We start from the raw sequence: 19,021 nt of genomic DNA, 5'->3' as shown, positions 1-19,021 counted from the left end.
GTCCCAAGAAGGTTAGTGCAGGTGGTGAAAAAAAGGAAAAAGGTAAGGCTTAGAATTGAAATTAAGATGTATATGATCTGTCTACGATCAGTCTTTATAAGTTAAGGCGACAATTATTAATATTGTAACATCGGCAAGGAAGTCGCCAGATTCGTCAGGTTTTTAGTCATTTATTTCAGAACTTGTGCAACACAACACAGCTACTGTCCGCCGTAGCCGACGTCAGCAACAACAGAACATGAAGTGAAAATAAAAAATCTAATGCACCTCTCTCAATCTCTTGTCAGTATGTTCGGGGAACAGCATGCAAAACAAAACCGCCACATTAGAACCCAATTCATTATATTTTTATTATATTACTACTATTATTCCGATTTCTATTTATAATTTGTTTTGCTATGTGTAATTGTTATTTGTAATTGTACAAGCAGTATTTAGGAAGGATTTATTTAGCGTAGGTTTTTGGGCTATGGAACGAATTAATCGCCATTGGGGCTCAGCCCACAAGCCAGCTGTACTGAGTAGCAGGGAGACGACACTGCCCCATCACCCAGAGATGTTCCGGGATGAAAGGGGCAAAACGTCGATGAGGGGTGGCTCCCGGCTGACGACCCTACAGCGGGCCCACTGGCACCGTCGGAGGTGCGACAAGCATTTATGCTCAGCAGGCTCCATCTACCTGTAATCCCAACAGTATTTAGGAAGAATTTAGCGTAGGTTTTGGGGCTATGGAACGAATTAATCAAATTATTATGTATTCTTATGGGGAAATCCCGCTCGACATACGGCCATTTCTACTTACAACACAGGTCCTGGAAAGAATTAAATTTGTATGTAGAATAGAAGTACCACTGTAATATATATATATATATATATATATATATATATATATATATATATATATATATATATATATAATGTCCAAAAGGTTGATGCATAAAGTTTCCTTTTTCTTGCTAATGATTATTTGATTCAAATGTCAAATGTGTAACCAACCATGCTATAAGAAACATTTCAGTAAGATTCATTCATTTGGTTTTCTGTAACAGATGAGCTATAGCTAATCTCAGCAGACTTTGAGAAATAGGTTGAGTGAACCCTCGATTGGAAACATAAAGACAGGCTCGCATTCACACCTTTGTACAGATTAGAGTCTTCGTGAAATCAAAAATTCATCCTTTTCGGGAAGAATATACAAAGTCCACGAAGGTAATTGGTAATTCAAATCCCAAATCTCAGAAGACTGGCAGAAATCATTACCAGTGCTAGGTGTATCAACAAGATCATAATTATAGATAGTGTCAATTAAATCTTGAGATTGCATGTTTGATTTAGCTTTTGTATCATTCCATTAAATTGAGCCGATGCGAATGGCGAGTGAAAATCAACATTTTATATTTTCACTACAGCGGAAAGCCCCTGAATTGAATGTTGATTGTCATTAAATAAGCGAAACCGTGTCCTTACACAAAGCATTACTGCGTGTGCTTATTAGCCCATGCAAATGACAGTTTTAATGACAATCCACCACGGAGCTGTTCACCTGCAGTCGGTGTTGTTCAACAAATGACACAACAACAAACGAGAACGTGTACGTGCATGCATGCCTTTATGTGCGTCATGACGAGCCCACCGGACGGATCTGGTCTGAGCTCGAACACTCGTGTGACTAGACCACCGCGCACTGGACCGCCGGGAATAATGAGCAGGTGCCAGGAAGCGTGGAAACACGCAGGGCGCTGCTTCGTAACAGCACAACGCTTCGGCACCCGCACACGATCGCGATAAGAACACAATAAGCAGCCCGACGACAACACGAGCGCCGATACGCGTCGGCCACTCACCCGAAATCCTGGTCCATCGATTTGAAGAAGAATTTGTAGCTGTGGACGGGTCGATTGTTGAGGACATTTTTGAAATCGGCTAAGGTGACTTTGTCCGGAGAAACGGACAGTTTAACCAAATAGGGAGTCTCCTCCTCGTCTATGTGATAAATGATTTTGGTCTCCGCCATGAGACCGAGAGGAGGGCGAGCATTGGCAGACTGGAACGGAATGGCAATGAGCAGGCCCGCTAAAGCTTTAGCAGGGAGCGCCACACACGCTAGTAAAAGCGCGTCCGCGTGGGGGACGAGCCCTGCGAGTCGGATTCCGACATGTTCGCCCTCGGAGCGGCCGACTTTCTGCTCCGCTGAGCTACGGTGGCTGTAAAACAGGAAGGGACAGTCTATCTACATCCTTATGATATGTTCATTGCTCACTGGGAGTATTGGCGAGGCTTGAAAGTGACTCATAGGCTAGATGGGGCTGTCATCTAGCGGTGAGTTCGGGTAGTGCGCCCTAGAACTTGTACGTGTAGAGAGTCGTGCAAACAAACACCGTCCTGAACCTGAGACGTACGTCAATTACGCCGCCATGTTGGATGTGTGTGCAAGTGTTTGTCTGCAACCTGCACAGTACAAAAGTATTATATTAAACCTTACCACCACAACAAATGCAAATGTTCATTCATTTTCCATGCTGCTTTTCCTCACGAGGGACTGTATATATTTTGATACGGCATTCTTAAGTATTGTACATTTAGTGATGCTCAGTTAAGAACTAGAAAGTTGTCAACTTCAGACTCCCAATATAAGGAAAAACGAAGAGGACAGGGTTCTGCCAAGAGGCACCTTCATATTTTACACCGCGACCAATTTCACAACCTGCCATTTGCAGAAACAATTCACTTGCAAACATGATTGCAACCAAAGAACTACACAGATAACATATGGAGTTAGGTTTGATTTGATTATTTAATCCCCCCAAAACGTTGCTTCAATCAAAATATATATTTTCAATCGAGAAAAAAAATCACTTCAATCAAAAAAAAAAAAAAAAAAAAAAAAAAAAAATCAAAGACTAAACTGAATGCAAAAATACATTTGAGACCCCCCCCCCCCCCCCCCCCCAAAAAAAGGGGGTTTGAACACCATTTTTCTTTGCTGGTAACTACCACCAACAACTCAGCCAGCCCAGTAAGCCGTGGAGCAGTGGGGGAATCAACAACGACCACTGCTCCACGGCTTTCTGGGCCGGCGAGTGGTGGCCATGTCTCTTGCTTCTTCATATTTTCAGAAATACGCCATTGGGGTAGCCACTTGTCACTCAAACATGTCTGATCAATAGCGAAGCGCAACATTTGTGTCAAAATTATTCAATTAAAAAAAAAAAAAGGGTTACAAGGTTTTTTCACTTCAATCAAAAAAAGGAGTTCAAAACTTTTTACACTTAAAAAAAAAACGAGTTGAAAACTTTTTTTTTCGCTTCAAACAATATATATGGCGGAAAACAGACAAGAATGAAAAAGCAGTTTTTGCTCTTGCACCCCTCTCTAAAATAAACTGCGGTATTTTAAGCCAAAAGAACTGTTGTGTTTGATAGAACAATATTTCTATATGCTGTCATAGCAGTTTCATGGCACATTAAGCCCCCAAACTATTTTTAATTTGGCCGTTTTACCCTAGAGACCTCCTTTACAGACATCGCGCAACCGCTTTTTTTAAAACCCAGCAATAAAAAGAAGGTAAGTAATTTTATTTATTATTCAAAATGCCTATCATTTTTAGCTTAGAATCATTAATTAATGTATCATATTTAGTTTTAAGAAATGTTTGGAAAAAAAATATTCACTCGCATTATTTTAAAATTTTAAACAAATTACGTCACATTGAAAAAAATGTCTGAATAGGTCACGGATATCTACCTCACAACTTGCGCCTAATTGTATTTTTTGTTTGTTTGTTTGTTTCTGTCGCATTTCCCCGATATTTTAGATGATAATCGATCCAAACAAAGAAAAATTGAAAAAAAAAAATAATATAACAGTTAAAAAGATAAATATTTGAAAAAGAAAATCTTGACCTCTCCTTGATGTCTGCGATTTATGCATTGTGACCCTTGTTATATTACCGTGTTTTACCCACAAAATTCCCAAAAATCTGGCTGTGGCCATTCACAGCTGTTCTCTTGACACTCGTTGATACATGCTACACAGAGTTTTTGGATCAAAATAAGGTATACGCGATAATATCTTTTTAAAATCATGATGTCTTTATTTATGCTGTCTCATGCTTTCACCTCGAGTTAGGGTTTAAGGGTTTAAATTCATTATTTTTATTAATGCCCTCCTGTTCATTTTTTTTCCTCCCCAGAAAATTGAGATTTTAAGCTTTCCTATGATGTACACATGCATAGAATACAATTTTGAAATTTGGCCCAATTGAGGTCTCAGAGCGGAACTTCGAGTCACCTGAGTGTTTTCCGCCACATATACATATATATATCAAATCTAAAAAAAAAAATACAAAAAAATCTCTGAGGGTATTTTTGCATATTAGTTTTTGATTGAAAACATATTTTTTGATTGAAGCAACTTTTTGGGGGGATTGAATGATTTAGACACAAATGTCCTACCCATAGTAAGGCCCAAACAATAAAAAGGATTGCTTCAAAGAAAACATTTTCAATTAAAAATTAAGTGTTCAAATGCAATTTCTTGAGTCTCAAATATTTTTTTGTATTCAAACTTTTTTCTATGATTTATTTAGTTTTTTTTTTCTGTTAGTGATTTTTCTTTTGAAAATTATTTTATGTTTGAATCAATTTATTTTTTGATTGAATTTTACCGAAAATGTGATCCAAACAAAAAACTAAACATGACTTCAATCAAAAAAAAAAAAAAAAAAAAAAATCAAAGAAAAATTGTGTATATTTCCTTTTTATAATAGGATACTTCAGTTTGAGTCTAGGGGTCCTCCAGTGTCCCCCTGAAGTGGACCAGTTCTTGGATAGCTCCCCGTTTTTTTAATATAAATTTTAAAATCAAGAGACTTGCACTCTGGAGCCACCTTGCTGCATTACCGTAATGCACATATTACAAGCAATGATCCAAATGAGGGGCAGCTAACTTGACTTTATTTTTACGAGTAGAGGCTGGCCTGACCACAGTGTTCTGCCAAAATGTCCTACACCGGCAAAACGTCTACAACAGGCGAATTTGACACCCCAAAGTACTACCGTGCACATTCACCTTGTTTTGTTTAAATGCATACAGGTAGGGTCGCGTTAACCGAATATTTTCCGTCGTTGACCGATTTTTTAAAACGGTGACGGAAAAAACTGAAGTCCATCTGTCATTTTGACAGGTTGCAATTCAGCCCCCAGACCACAGGGTGACGAGTGAGCATATTAATTAGCTATTGTCTCTCTTGATGCATGACGTCGTTGGCCTTTCTCTGAAAAATGTCAAGGCAACTGAGTGTCCGAAGTTTCTTCAAAAAGCCCCAAAACGACGATGGTGTTGATAAAAGAGGTGAAAAAAGAGGGACTGCACAAGCGGGCACGCAATTCAAGTCCATGCGCACCAGGAGGAAAGTGTGAGAATGCGTTCAGGCCACAACAGGTGAACTGTTAATTTCATTGTTCCATATGTAGCCTAGCTACTGGGCCCACAGTCAGCTGTTTTTGTCAGTGCGGAGAAAAAGTTACATATTCATCTGCTTGATGTGTGATGGCATGGTGTGGATTCTCTGTTAAGCTTGTTCGGACAGAATATTAATTTAAAATGAATGAAAACTAAATACTATTGAATATGTTGAAGTTGCAATATTAAGAGTCTTGTTAGCTCGAATTGCTGTGTCCAGCCGCTGTAGCTCTGCTGCTCTCTATTAAAGCCGGAACGCGCACGGCTAAATGGACACACAAGTACGGAAGGTGAATTATGCCAAACAAATGGTCACCACAATGTCGTTATCATCATTTTAAAAATTTAAGTGACGGGTTAAAATAGATTATGACCGGATTTTTATGACCCTGTCAGTCAAAATGACAGACAACGAAAAAGTCTAGCGCAACCTCTGGTAACGTACTAAAAAAAATGCCTTAAGAAAATACTTAAACGTAGTAATATCAAAAAAGGGTGGTTTAAATGCGCTACGTGACTAATGTGGTCAACAGATCCACACTCTGCTTTAAAGCTACCACAAGAAAACAATGCTTAAAAAGTATGATAGTGAAACGCATGGAAAAGTATCTTGAGGCAATGAAAATGTAATAAAACTCAAAAACAAAAATGGTAACTACTCGCCGCTTTTAACCGGTGTGCACATGCGTGAGCAAGTCTTGACGCGTAGTAGAAGGAATTGCAGAACATGACATTTCGACCCATCTTATGCGCTAAACGGTTCAAAGTATTGGAAAACAACCTTAATGGCTCTTTAAAACGTTTATTTTTTTGGGGGGTAACACATACACACTCGGCAACAATTTGTGTACCTATATTTAAAAAAACTAAGTAACATTAAAATGTGTCACCACTGGTGATTCTGTCCACACACAGTAAACGACTTGATGATTTGCAGATAACAATACAGCAGAAAGTGTGCCAACAACAAACCAACAAACAAAAGAGAAAGAGATAGGCAATATTATTTTTAAAAAATGGAAAGTCAACAAAAGCTCTGCATGCATGCACATTACAGCTGAACCATGCTGGAAAATGACCAAAAACCCTGCTACAAAAACATTACAATTAAATATTGTGAAATAGTGGAACATACATCCCCTGTTTAAAAAGAGAAGAATAACATCTCAAATACAACATAAACCCTAAAGTATAAAATGAAGTTGACTAAATTTCATAAATGAAAACAAAAAGGTGAAAAGCCTTGGGATTTTCAGCAGAGGAGCATTGCGCGTCCCTTTCTCTCTCTCGCAGTGTTTGCTCTGGTCCTGCCAGCAGCGTCTCCAAAGCGTCTCTCTCACTTCCATGGCTTGCCATCAAAGTCTGCACCGAGAGGGGAGGAAAGAACAGTTCTGAAGTTTATTTGCTGTGGCGCCAATGTGAGGTAAACCTTCGGTATTGCATCATCTTACCCTTGTTGCAGTCTTTGCTGAACTCTCTCTCTTTCAGGAGATTGTTTTTGTAATCTGTAGGGTGCACATGTGTGATTTCATCTGTCATTTATACTTGGACAGAGCAAATGTGATTTACCTGAATTGAGCGGTTCTTGATTGCGGGTCCTCAGCTCTGTGCAATCCAGTGAGCTTTCACCTTCATTAATGCCATTTCTCCTGCATAGATATCAAATGGGTTTAATTTACATACGGATAGAAATAACAGACATTTTATGTTTGGAAGCACTTCAACATCTTACTCGTCGCATCTGCGCAGGTCGTATGCCAGGCCTACAAAAATGTTTAACAGCCATCAAAAAGACTTGATCCATTGACTTCACACTACATGATCCTTGTCTAATAAGTACCCCACCTCGCTTTTGATGACGCCGAGTCAGCACAATGATCGTGATGACGATGAAGGCCAGAAGCAGGAAAGTTGCCAAGAAATAGCCCAAATGCTGCACGAAGTAGCTTCGATGCTCAGGGAGGATGACGTTCACCACATGAGGGCTGACCACCTCTTCAATCCCTGCCAACATGCAACGTGGAAATCGTGAATGGTGAACCCCACGCCATTCATGGTGTAACTATAACACAGATTTTGTTTGTTTTGTTTTGCTGCGCCATTTCATTTCTGCTCTCCATTTGTTTTAGGTGTTATTCCACTGCCAACCACCAGAAAGTAACAGTGGACTCACACTGCTATTTGGAATTTAACTAAAGAATCATGAAAAAAAAGGAAATCCGCCTTTTACCTGATTGTGGTAAATGTCACAGTCCTGAATTGCTAAATTCCTTTCATAATGTACATCTTTGGGCAGGATTACGAGATTTTATAAAGAATTGTGAGACGATTCTTTTGTTAGTTTGGGAAAAAAAGGATGTGTGTTTATATGATTCTTTACTTCCCTCTGGTCGCACATTACTAGAAGCAACCCGATTGAATTGGTACAAAAATTTGGAGGAAATTAATTATATCATTATGTACTGTATGTTTCAACTAAATACAAGAACAACACAATATAAACACATTTGTTGGTATGTTTTTGAGGAGCTTCAACAGATTGATAGCATTGTTATTCATATCAATGCCTAAAGTAGGGATGTACCGACTGCATATTTTTCGAGTCCGAGTCACCTGACTTTGACAATGTGCCAACACACAGTACCAATCAGATTCCGAAAAAAAAATTTTTTTTGTTTTTTTTTTAACAAAAGTTTTAAACATTTTACTGTCCCACCGTGCCGCCATCATAATGTGAATTATTTTTAAACAAGAATACCGTAGAAAAATGCTTGTGTTTATGAAATGCTTCCTTGAGTGAGTCCACTCAAATCCACTCACGCTGCTGAGAACAGCCTCTCACTTAGACAATGAGTTGCCACAGCACACCACCGCTAGTGTGTAGCAAGCTAAACGTTAATTGACATATTTGCGCCTTTAATCGAAGAGCTACCAAGCTTCTCTGGCAAGATTAAAGCTACAAATCTGTCAATCATCGTTAACTTTAACTAGGAAAATTCAGTGCACTGCTGACCAAGAAAAGCAGGAGGAAGGCGAGTGAGAGGCTATGAGCCTGAAGCTGAAACATAAATATTATTTTCTAAATTAAAAACCCGATCCTTTTCGACCAATTCCGATCCTCTGAAAAATGGCGCAATCAGCCCGATTTTCGATCACGTGATCAGATCGGGACATCCCTAGTGAAGAGTGGTCACCGAATGAATTTAACTCAAATCTCCAGAAACCCCGATACAGTGAACAATAAAATATTGTCAACACTGTGTTTGAAAAACTATGAGTAACTTCCCAAATCTTTGGGCTAATAGTTCGTAGTACACTGACGGCCAAAAGTATTGGCTCCCCTGCAATTCTGGTAAATAATGCTCAATTTCTCCCAGAAAATGATTGCAATTACAAATGCTTTGGTAGTAATATCTTCATTTATTTTGCTAGCAATGAAAAACAACTAAGAGAATGAAAAAAAACTAAATCATTATCATTTTAAACAAAACTCAAAAAATTGGCCGAGTATTGGCACCTTCAGTCTAATTCTTGGTTGCACAACCTTTACACAAAATAATTGCGAACAACCGCTTCCGGTATCCATCAGTGAGTTTCTTACAATGCTCTGCTGGAATTTTAGATCATTCTTACTTGGGCAACTGCTCCAGTTCTCTGAGATTTGAAGGGTGCCTTCTCCAAACTGCCATTTTCAGATCTCTCAACAAGTGTTCTATGGGATTCAGGTCCGGACTCATTAGCCACGTTTACATGCTGACTTTTATTCATACCGATTCAAATCATTCCGAATGGAAATTTCAGATCAGCTGTTTATATGTCACTTCATCTATTCCGATCCAGCGTTTACATGTGTCTGCCTTTATTCCGAAAGGACGTTTGACAACTGCCGTCTGACATGCGCAGATTAATCAAAACAAAGCGTCACGTTGCAAAACATGGAGATCGATCGTCGGAGTGCTGCCGTTTTAACTTTAACCCACTTGTTGTGTTTGTAGGGGTCGTATCCGCTTCTGCTGTTTTGCTCTTTTGCCTTGTAGTAGCCGGTTTTCCACCGGTTTCTAATCTGGTCAACGCGCCGGTCTATTACGGCTTCGTGTAACCTCTCGTGAACTTTTTTAAATAGTTCACTGTTCCTCGTTTTACGCCCGTCTAAGCGAGCAATTATATTCAATTCTTTTAAAGTTTGAATTAAATACAATCTTTCCGCCGGACTCCAATTAGGTGCGCTGTGCTTGGAAGCCATGTTGCAAGTGACGTTACTTACGTCACAAAGTGACGTCACCACGTCAGTACGGAGCATGTGCAGAAAGAACGCAACCAGACACCATTCCGCTTCCCTGTTTCCATGATATAATTTTACTTCTAATCGGTTTGGGAAAAGGAATATTCCACCCCTGTGAATCGGAATGAAATTCCATTCGGTTTGGGCCTGTTCATTCCGAATGAGGTGTTTATATGGAACACATATATTCGGTTTGAACAAATATTCTGATTGTAATTGGAATATTTGGCTCCATGTAAACGTGGCAATTGATGGCCACTTTAGAAGTCTCCAGTGCTTTCTCTCAAACCATTTTCTAGTGCTTTTTGAAGTGTGTTTTGGGTCAGTTGCCACGTTTACATGGAGCCAAATATTCCAATTACAATCGGAATATTTGTTCAAACCGAATAAATGTGTGCCATATAAACACCTCATTCGGAATGAACAGGCCCAAACCGAATGGAATTTCATTCCGATTCACAGGGGTGGAATATTCCTTTTCCCAAACCGATTAGAAGTAAAATTATATCATGTAAACAGGGAAGCTGAATGGTGTCTGGTTGCGTTCTTTCTGCACATGCTCCGTACTGACGTGGTGACGTCACTTGGTGACATAAGTAACGTCACTTGCAACATGGCTTCCAAGCACACGCACAGCGCACCCACACAACTTTTTAAATGAACGGTGTGTCATTCTGAAGTTTTGTTTCCACTCGAAAAGTTAAAACAGCAGCTGATCTGACGATCGATCTCCATGTTTTGCAACGTGACGCTTTGTTTTGATTAATCTGCGCATGTCAGACGGCAGTTGTCAAACGTCCTTTCGGAATAAAGGCAGACACATGTAAACGCTGGATCGGAATAGATGAAGTGACATGTAAACAGCTGATGTGAAATTTCCATTCGGAATGATTTGAATCGGTATGAATAAAAGTCAGCATGTAAACGTGGCTATTGTCCTGCTGGAAGACCCATGACCTCTGAGGAAGACCCAGCTTTCTCACACTGGGTCCTACATTATGCAGCAAAATTTGTTGGTAGTCTTCAGACTTCATAATGCCAGGCACATGGTCAAGCTGTCCAGTGCCAGAGGCAGCAAAGCAACCCCCAAACATCAGGGAACCTCCGCCACATTTGACTGTGGGGACTGTGTTCTTTACTTTGAAGGCCTCGTTTTTTCCCTATAAACCCTATGTTGATGCCTTTTCCCCAAAAGCTCTACTTTTGTCTCATCTGACCAGAGAACATTCTTCCAAAATGTTTTTGGCTTTCTCAAGTAAGTTTTGGCAAACTCCAGCCTGGCTCTTTTATGACTCTGTGTCAGAAGTGGGGTCTTCCGGGTATCCTACCCTAGAGTCCCTTTCCATTCAGATGCCGACGGATAGTACGGTTGACACTGTTGTACCCTCGGACTGCAGGACAGCTTGAACTTGTTTGGATGTTAGTCGAGGTTCTTCATACACCATCCGCACAATCTTTCATTGAAATCTCTCCTCAATTTTTCTTTTCCGTCCACATGTAGGCCTTGGGCTTTACACTTATTGATGACACTGCGCACGGTAGACACAGGAACATTCTTCCTCACAATTTTGCTTCTCAAGTCTTAAGACAGTTTTTTGGTCCTCTTGCTTTTCTCCATGCTCAATGTGGTACACACAAGGACACAGGACAGAGGTTGGAACACAGGACAGAGGTTGAGTCAACCGTAATCAATTCAATTGGCTGCAAGTGTGATTTAGTTATTGCCACCACCTGTTATGTGCCACAGGTAATAACAGGTGCTGTTAATTACACAGGTTAGAGAAGCATCAAATGATTTTTCAAAGGGTGCCAATACTTTTGTCCGGTCCATTTTTGGAGTTTTGTGTAAAATTATAAGATTTAAAATTGTCCCCATTCTCTTTTGTGTTTTCTCATTGCTAGCAAAATAAATGAAGATATTACTACCAAAACATTTGTAATTGCAATCATTTTCTGGGAGAAATTGAGCATTATCTGACAGAATTGCAGGGGTGCCAATACTTTTGGCCAGCAGTGTATGTAATATATTCGTTTATACTATGATAATAGACAATCATAATTGCCCTTTGTACGATCCTGATAAATGGAAAAAATACTTAAGTCCCAATTTTCCACTAATAGTTGTCTACCATATACACAGTAAAGAAATATTTTAACGCGTCTTAATTACTATTTATTTTTCCAAAGTCAGAAAGAGGAAAAGCAGAGAGCGACGAGTTGAATGTCAAAATTCTTGTCCCCAGTAATAAGTTCCAGACCCAGTTTTCCCCTCTGAGAAAAAAACAGACTGACCACAAATGAGAGGAAAGTGTGAGGAGAGACAAATTCTCTTATGTGGTCTGTCTGCAGATCACTTTTTGATTTCTTGTGTCACTATTCGTTTTGCACATAATGTCTAATGTACATTCCTTCTTTCCTTTTTTGGTCAGAAAATAACTGGAGAGACTTATCAACTATGCGGTTGACGCGACGAGCAATGAGCAATGATCTGTCCATTCACCGACACCAATGGTAGGTATGAAAATCTAACTCTGAGTTAATCTGATAATTATTAGAAACACTGCAACAGTATGATGCACTGCATGCCTACATTGCAGTGTACAACAACACTGGATATTACCCTTCTGACCGTGTCAATCAGAACTCAACATTATTCATTTATAAAGGAATTATTACAGCTTTGTCATCATTACATTATATTCCAGCATTGAGTAGTTTTTCACCCTGAAATTTCTACACATAATATCCCAAATGAATAAAGTTAGTTCTAGTTTAAATTTTCTTTTAAAAATTCTATCATTATATGTGGACTCTCTACAAAATGAAACATATAGCTCTTTCCCTTAACAAGAAATAAAATGTTGGAGTTTGCCTTTTTAAGTTCTTCAGTAATTAGCACTAAAATATGGGTAGGTGCTCCCACCCGAAACCTCTTGTACAGTACAAGTGCAAAACTCTTATTTGTCAATGCCAGTGATTTCTGGTGCTTAGTGAAGAAATGAATGTAATGTTTACAAAACAGAGTCAGGCAATCAATCCTTGAATGCCAGGAGAGCATTTCTTTAAAAGGGTGAGGTGAACTATATTCTGACAGCAGACCCCTACAACCCCTTGCATGACATAGCTGGTGCAGATGTTGAACAGATGCAACAGACTTCCGCTGACCGCTGGTAAACATGCCTCCACCCGAGGCTGATACTCATCAGCTGAGAAAATACCAAAGACCCAGCATAGCGCAGGATAAACCACAGTTGGAAAACAGTGTAAGATGTCTGCACACAAGCTCGGAACTTTTAGGAAACTGGGTCAAACGTGAGAGAAACTACAATACCCTCCCTAAATTGCTGGCGCCTAAACAACTTAGAGCTGTAAAAATGCCTCCAGATGGATATATTAAAAAAACAAGTCAGGGAAGAAAATGATCTCAGAAATGTTTTAATTGTTCACTGTAAAGTTTGTAGACTTTGTTTATTCCAGTGTGCTCTTCCTCTTGCAGGAGAAATTGGGAACAGAGCGAGACTTGACTTAACTGACCAACTATGCGATAAATGCAAGTACAGCTGTGCCTTCCCCCTCTGCTCAGTTGAAGAGGAAAACAACAGGAAAATTATTTAGCCTTCCCAACATCCAGAAGTAGCAACTGCACAGCATTACAGTTGACATGAAAAAAGATGCTCAAGTTCAAGTGTGTCAAAAATCAGGAAAACTCAAAGGGTGAAAACACTAACATTGCACACTATTTTCATTACCAGTGTAAATCTGGCAGGGTGGCCGATATGAGTCAGCTTCACCACTTTGAGAGTCCTTACAGATAACTCAAATCGCTGCCAACCAAAGTGGCTCATTTAAATCCCCTTAAATGTGGTGCCCGCACATTCTCGCATGCAGACATCTCTGTATGCACAAGAATGAAGCATAATCACATTGATCTGTGCTATGTAATTCTGATTTTTAATCAAAGCTTTGAGCAATCATCTTCTAACATGTAGTATAATATTCACTATTCACTTGAATGCACTTGACCTGGACTTTAAATTGTGAATGGCTTACTTGGTTCAGGTTCCTTATTATAGCTGGTCACTGATGAGGTGGTAGGAACTGACTGCGGTGAAGTTCCCACGGTGAGTCTGAAGATTCGTCTCTCGTGTAAGCCACAGTAGTGGTGATGCAGGTGGCAGGAGTACAGGCCTTTGTCATCTGGCTTTAAGTCCAAAATGGTCAATGAAAAGTCCCCGAGTGTAAAAGCATCCTCAGCCACACTCATCTTCTTGTCAGCAAAAAGTGGACCGTAATCCCTACGCTCTCCTGAAGCATAGAGGTCCACCAAGCGGTTGGCTCGATCTGGGCGCACCCCCGGTGGCTGAAAGTCCCAGTGGGCCACCTGCTGCTGGTCCTCTTGGAGGCCATCTCTCCACAGGGGATGCCGGTTGACACATGGCAATACAACTGAGCTTCCCAACAAGACCACGAAGATGGTCTTCTCTCCATCCCAGTATCGCTTCTCCTTGTTCGCTATCAATTGTAACATGTTGTTAAAAATGTGGTATGTCTCATAACAGATGCATTAACACAACAGACAAGCCTCACCTGACTTGGTTGTGTTGAGCTGAATCTGAACAGACTGCTGATTCTGGCAGTAATGATGATGCAGATTGCACGTGTAAACTCCTCGGTCATTTTGGACCACATCTGGAAGGAAAAGGAATCACGGTTCAACTCATTCACCACCAGATTTTTTCACCATGATCATCACCACCATGCTTCTTGGTTTATGCGGTTTGTTAGGATCATGAGGCTTCCTTTCTTTCTTCATATGTTTCTCTTCAGTACAACTCTCGTCACAGTTTGTTTGTCTCATCAGTCCATAGGATGTTGTTCCAGAAGTTTAAAGGTCTATTTAGGTGTAAATCTTCTGTATTTACAGTGGTGATGTCTTCGTTTGATTGTTGTCTGGTCTTCGACACAAAAGTACATTCCTCCTGGTGAGTGTTCTTGATCTGGCCAGCTAACAGTTTCTGTGAAGAGGTTTTCTTCACCAGGGAAATAATTATTTAGTCATCTACCACAATTGTTTTGCACGGTCTTCCATGCCTTATGATGTTGCTGGGCTCACCCATGAATGCATATTTTCATTTTTTTATGAATGTTTGGAGGAAATTGTTTACATTTTATGGCCTAATGATGGCTTGCTTCACAGATAGTGACAGCTCTTAGTTCTCATATAGTGTGTTGCATGCAATACATTCCAAATGCAAATATCACACTAGAAATCAACCCTTAACTTGGATAGTGGCATAAAACCTAGCCATGGATTAGCTGAGCAGCCAATTATCTTAGAAAATGTAGGTCCCTTTTATATTGATAGGCAAATAAACCAACTATTGTAAACTATCTCAAATCCAATGACGTTGTGTTTAAAGCCAAATATATGAGAATTGTGTCCACGTTCCCATGCCGAAGTCGGTACAAACTTCAATTTCTCTTTGTCCTTGAACACAATTAATTGCATAATAAATGGGGTGACGATAAGATATAGTGAAGTAATGAAGTAAGTGAAATTATGTCTTACTGTTGATGACAAGGGAGAAGTTGCCATCTTTAAACGCAGAACCTGGTATGGAAATGCGACCCTTGTTGAAGCTATTGTAGACCCTCTGACGGGCTCCAGGAGACATATCCAGGATTCGTTCCACTGAGTATTTTGGCGTGTTCCGCATCACGTCCCAGTGCACTACCCTCTGACGGTCCTTTAGTCTATCCCTTGTCCACACCATGCGAGGGCTGTGGCAAGGCAGGACAGCCTTACTCCCCACAGGGAGTGTTATGTTCCTGGCATCAGCCAATACACCAAGTCTGCTGTCGCTATTCCTCTGACCCCATGCTGATGTCATAAACACAGACATATTCTCAGAAAACCACCAATAAATACAAACCTGCGTGGTTGGCAAAAGAACTGGTTTACCTTCTGGCAGGAAGACCACAGCAAGAACTGAAAGAGACAAAAAATGGCTATTTAGGGCAATACCTTTTAGTTGTTAGGGTTACCAGTATTGGAATGTTGATCCTCGTCATTGGAAGTGTTACTTATTAGTTAATAAATTTTGACCTTATTCAGAAGTCCAGAGTACCTGCAAGTCGGTTTAGATACTATAAATATCCACATGGAAACGCATTTAGACTGGTAGTCTAGAGATGCACACAGAGGGTTTATTCAACCGAACTTCTCTTGACTTGCTGCCGAGTTATGGTCTACAGGGGATGAAGGTAGTTGACTAGCCCTAAAGGCTGCTGTCATTTTGGAAGTGGTCCCCGATCTCTGTAGGTCCATAGTACTTCCGAATGTTCAGATTATCATTGACTACTATGTTGGTTGCCACTTGTCAGTGAAGAAGTGTGGTCAGTTTTCTACTATTTTAAAGCAAATAATGAGATCATAACATAATTACCTTGCAGGGATGACATGCAGTCACATTTGATTGCTACTTGTACTATAACAACACTTCTAGCGGGGCAAAGACTTCATGCTTGAAAATTGGTTTCACTAGTGAAGGGAAATGAAAATGTCTCATCCCAACCCCTTAATTTGCTAGTTTAACTTTCTGCTGGTGAGTCACAATACTTTTACACAATGACTAAAAACATGCACTAAATTACCAGTAAGGGTAACCTATTTGCCAATTGAACTTTCAAATCTGTTTATAATTTGCAACCGCAGCAATCAGATTAACATCACCCCCATACTATGAAGCCAAGATGTGAGAGTCAAATCTGAAATATGTCTTTACTCTGCACAAAGTGTATGATTCATGAATGTCACGGCTGTGTCAGACATTTACTCACAACCACATCACACCAGCTGGGAATAAACCTGTGCAGCTGTACACTTGGTTCCAAGTACAAAGGCACATTCACAGACTGGAGTAAATGTGGAAGGAGGCCAGGATTACAGGTACATTAATATACAGTACTTTTCCACCAAACCAATGAGCAGGTTTTTATATTTACCTCTTGTACATTTTTAAAACTACACATTTCTAGCAAGGGCATGTCTGACAGAGGAACATCGGCAAATTGTAATCATCATGACGACATTTCCCTTTTCACTTATTCGCTACCAATGGCGACAGATGTCCATTTCACTTTGTGATGGTGGGGCCCTCCTCCTAGTACAATCTTTTGGGGGCATCCACCACCATCAAAGGCCATGAATGGGCACAACACTTGACAGTCATATGACATCAAATCAATTTGATCTGGGTTGGCATTCAGTGATCATGTTTCAGTCCTATTGACTAAATGCCCAATCCATTTTGACTTGGGGGAGGTTTCGATCACTCACAGTCAAAAGGTTTTGGACATCTACCACCGTCAATCGTAGCCAATAAGCATCTTAAAAATGTAAAATATATAACAGAAGAAAGGTTGATCTGTTTTCTTAGTTTCAGTGTGGCCATTAAAAACTGATTTTTTTTCAGCTAATGACTGTCAATGGCAGCCAGTGAGTTAATAGCCCCCCCCCCCCCCCCCCAAAGGTCCCTGTTAACTACATAATCATGAAAGCCTCCTGTTTAACGTACGCAACCCACCTGAGAAGAAAAGTTTATTAGTTAAACACATTAAATGAGGGGCTGTTGGAAAATGCTGACTCCTCTCCTCAGACCACAGCTAACAAGAAACACATTGGGCCAAAACCATGAAAAAAACCCATAAAAACGTACACACAAAAATCCCCCGGGCAAAGACGAGTCATGCTTCTTGGCAATTCACATCCATCGTTTTTTTTTATTTTTTCCTGTGACATTTCAGCTGTCATCCTGACCTAAATACTGAAGAAGAAAAAAACAAACAAAAAAACATAACAAAACTACATAAAAATGAATTGAAGACTTATCGCAGCTTTTTAAAGAAAAAGAGCAGCGAATAGAAAAGCAAACATGCTGACCGAAAGTGTTCCAACTTGACACTTTATTTCAAAACTACAACAGTCCAAACGGAACATGCCGGGCCCTTGATGCCGAATGTATTTGAGTTCTATATAAGAACAATTGACTCACCTGGCAGCAGAATCATACCGACGTGTATATTCTATCAAGGAGCGAACAAACGGTACCGCAAAAGAACTTCAGAGCTGACCAAGCAGTTGTGTGAAGTGTTGTCGTCGTGCACGTCTGGATGCTGAGTCCGACCCGCAGCCCGCAGACGCTCCGCCTCCGCAGCACTTGAAACCCAACACTGGCAAACATCAGTACGGCAGCCATCACAAAAAGTACACTCATAATCATAAATAGGCCTCTATAACTTACTACTGTTTTTCATTCAGTAGTTTAAAATAATTGTCACTTTCAACCCTTTACACGGTAAGTACTCTTGTAGTAATTAAAAACAACAAAAACAATTCTAACGAACAGCTGGGAGCGAGGGGGCGTGGCAGGACGAGCGTACCTGAACTTTTCTCCCAAAGGGCTCCCAATCGCGCTCGATTAGCACCTGGCTACGTAGATTGGTGGAGAGGAACAATGAGCGGTCATAAATGCGGCATCGCGAGAGCACAGCGTGGGAACCGCCCGCTCTGCGAACGGGCTCGCTACGAGGAGGGAGGACTGGCATTTGCCCGGCACGCACTCAATGCGAGAAGTTTGACACCACGCTCGTCTGCAGCTGCCAGGACTGCACGAGGGACAATTGGACGCTTAAGCGGATTTTAAGGGGGGCCAGACCCCCCCCCCGGTGGCTGAAAAGTGTCATTGCATGTAATTGTCTTTCCTATATATATATATATATATATATAAAAGTTGTAAAACAATAAAACTGCAACAAAAATGAATGAAATGAACAAAAAAAAAAAAAAAATTTTTATAATGGGTCAAAATTATTTTTCGAAAAGATCATGTGACTAGCAACTTAGACGGTCATTTGATTTGCGTACAATTAAAAAAAAAAAAAAAAGATTAGGGGAGGGCAATTTTAGTTTTCAATTTTTTTTTCTTTGAAGCAACTTTTTGGGGGGATTGAATGATTTAGACACAAATGTCCTACCCACAAATGGCCCAAACATAAAAAGGATTTAAAGGCATCTTTAAAGGCAACTTTTTCAATGAAAAATTAAGTGTTCAAATTAGGGCTGTCAAACGATTAAAATTTTTAATCGAGTTAATTACAGCTTAAAAATTAATTAATCGTAATTAATCGCAATTAATCGCAATTCAAACCTTCTATAAAATATTCCATATTTTTCTGTAAATTATTTTTTGGAGTGGAAAGATAAGACAAGATGGA

General features: G+C 40.0%; 2 protein-coding genes across 2 annotated transcripts in view; both read right to left on the bottom strand.

Moving 5' to 3' along the window:
- LOC130905312 (segment polarity protein dishevelled homolog DVL-1) overlaps nt 1-2,320 on the bottom strand; it is a 50,942-nt gene extending 48,622 nt beyond the window's left edge. Inside the window, exon 1 of the mRNA XM_057818600.1 lies at nt 1,845-2,320. Within this exon, the coding sequence (XP_057674583.1) occupies nt 1,845-2,014 (170 nt within the window). The 5' untranslated portion in view covers nt 2,015-2,320. The remainder of the gene's footprint in view (nt 1-1,844) is intronic.
- Nucleotides 2,321-6,249: 3,929 nt separating this feature from the next.
- On the bottom strand, nt 6,250-18,291 carry mxra8b (matrix-remodelling associated 8b). Its single transcript, XM_057856448.1, has 11 exons — nt 18,188-18,291; nt 17,800-17,977; nt 15,708-15,734; nt 15,315-15,626; nt 14,333-14,434; nt 13,796-14,257; nt 7,309-7,467; nt 7,196-7,226; nt 7,033-7,112; nt 6,915-6,968; nt 6,250-6,825 (listed from the first exon to the last, which is right to left on the bottom strand). Exons 2-11 carry the CDS (start codon nt 17,813-17,815, stop codon nt 6,800-6,802), a joined length of 1,269 nt encoding a protein of 422 aa, XP_057712431.1. The 5' UTR covers nt 17,816-17,977; nt 18,188-18,291; the 3' UTR covers nt 6,250-6,799.
- Nucleotides 18,292-19,021: the final 730 nt, after the last annotated feature.

The sequence above is a fragment of the Corythoichthys intestinalis genome, chromosome 2 (genome assembly GCF_030265065.1).
Source record: "Corythoichthys intestinalis isolate RoL2023-P3 chromosome 2, ASM3026506v1, whole genome shotgun sequence".
NCBI classification, from domain to species: Eukaryota; Metazoa; Chordata; class Actinopteri; order Syngnathiformes; family Syngnathidae; genus Corythoichthys; species Corythoichthys intestinalis.
This window is presented reverse-complemented; position numbering and strand designations above follow the sequence as displayed.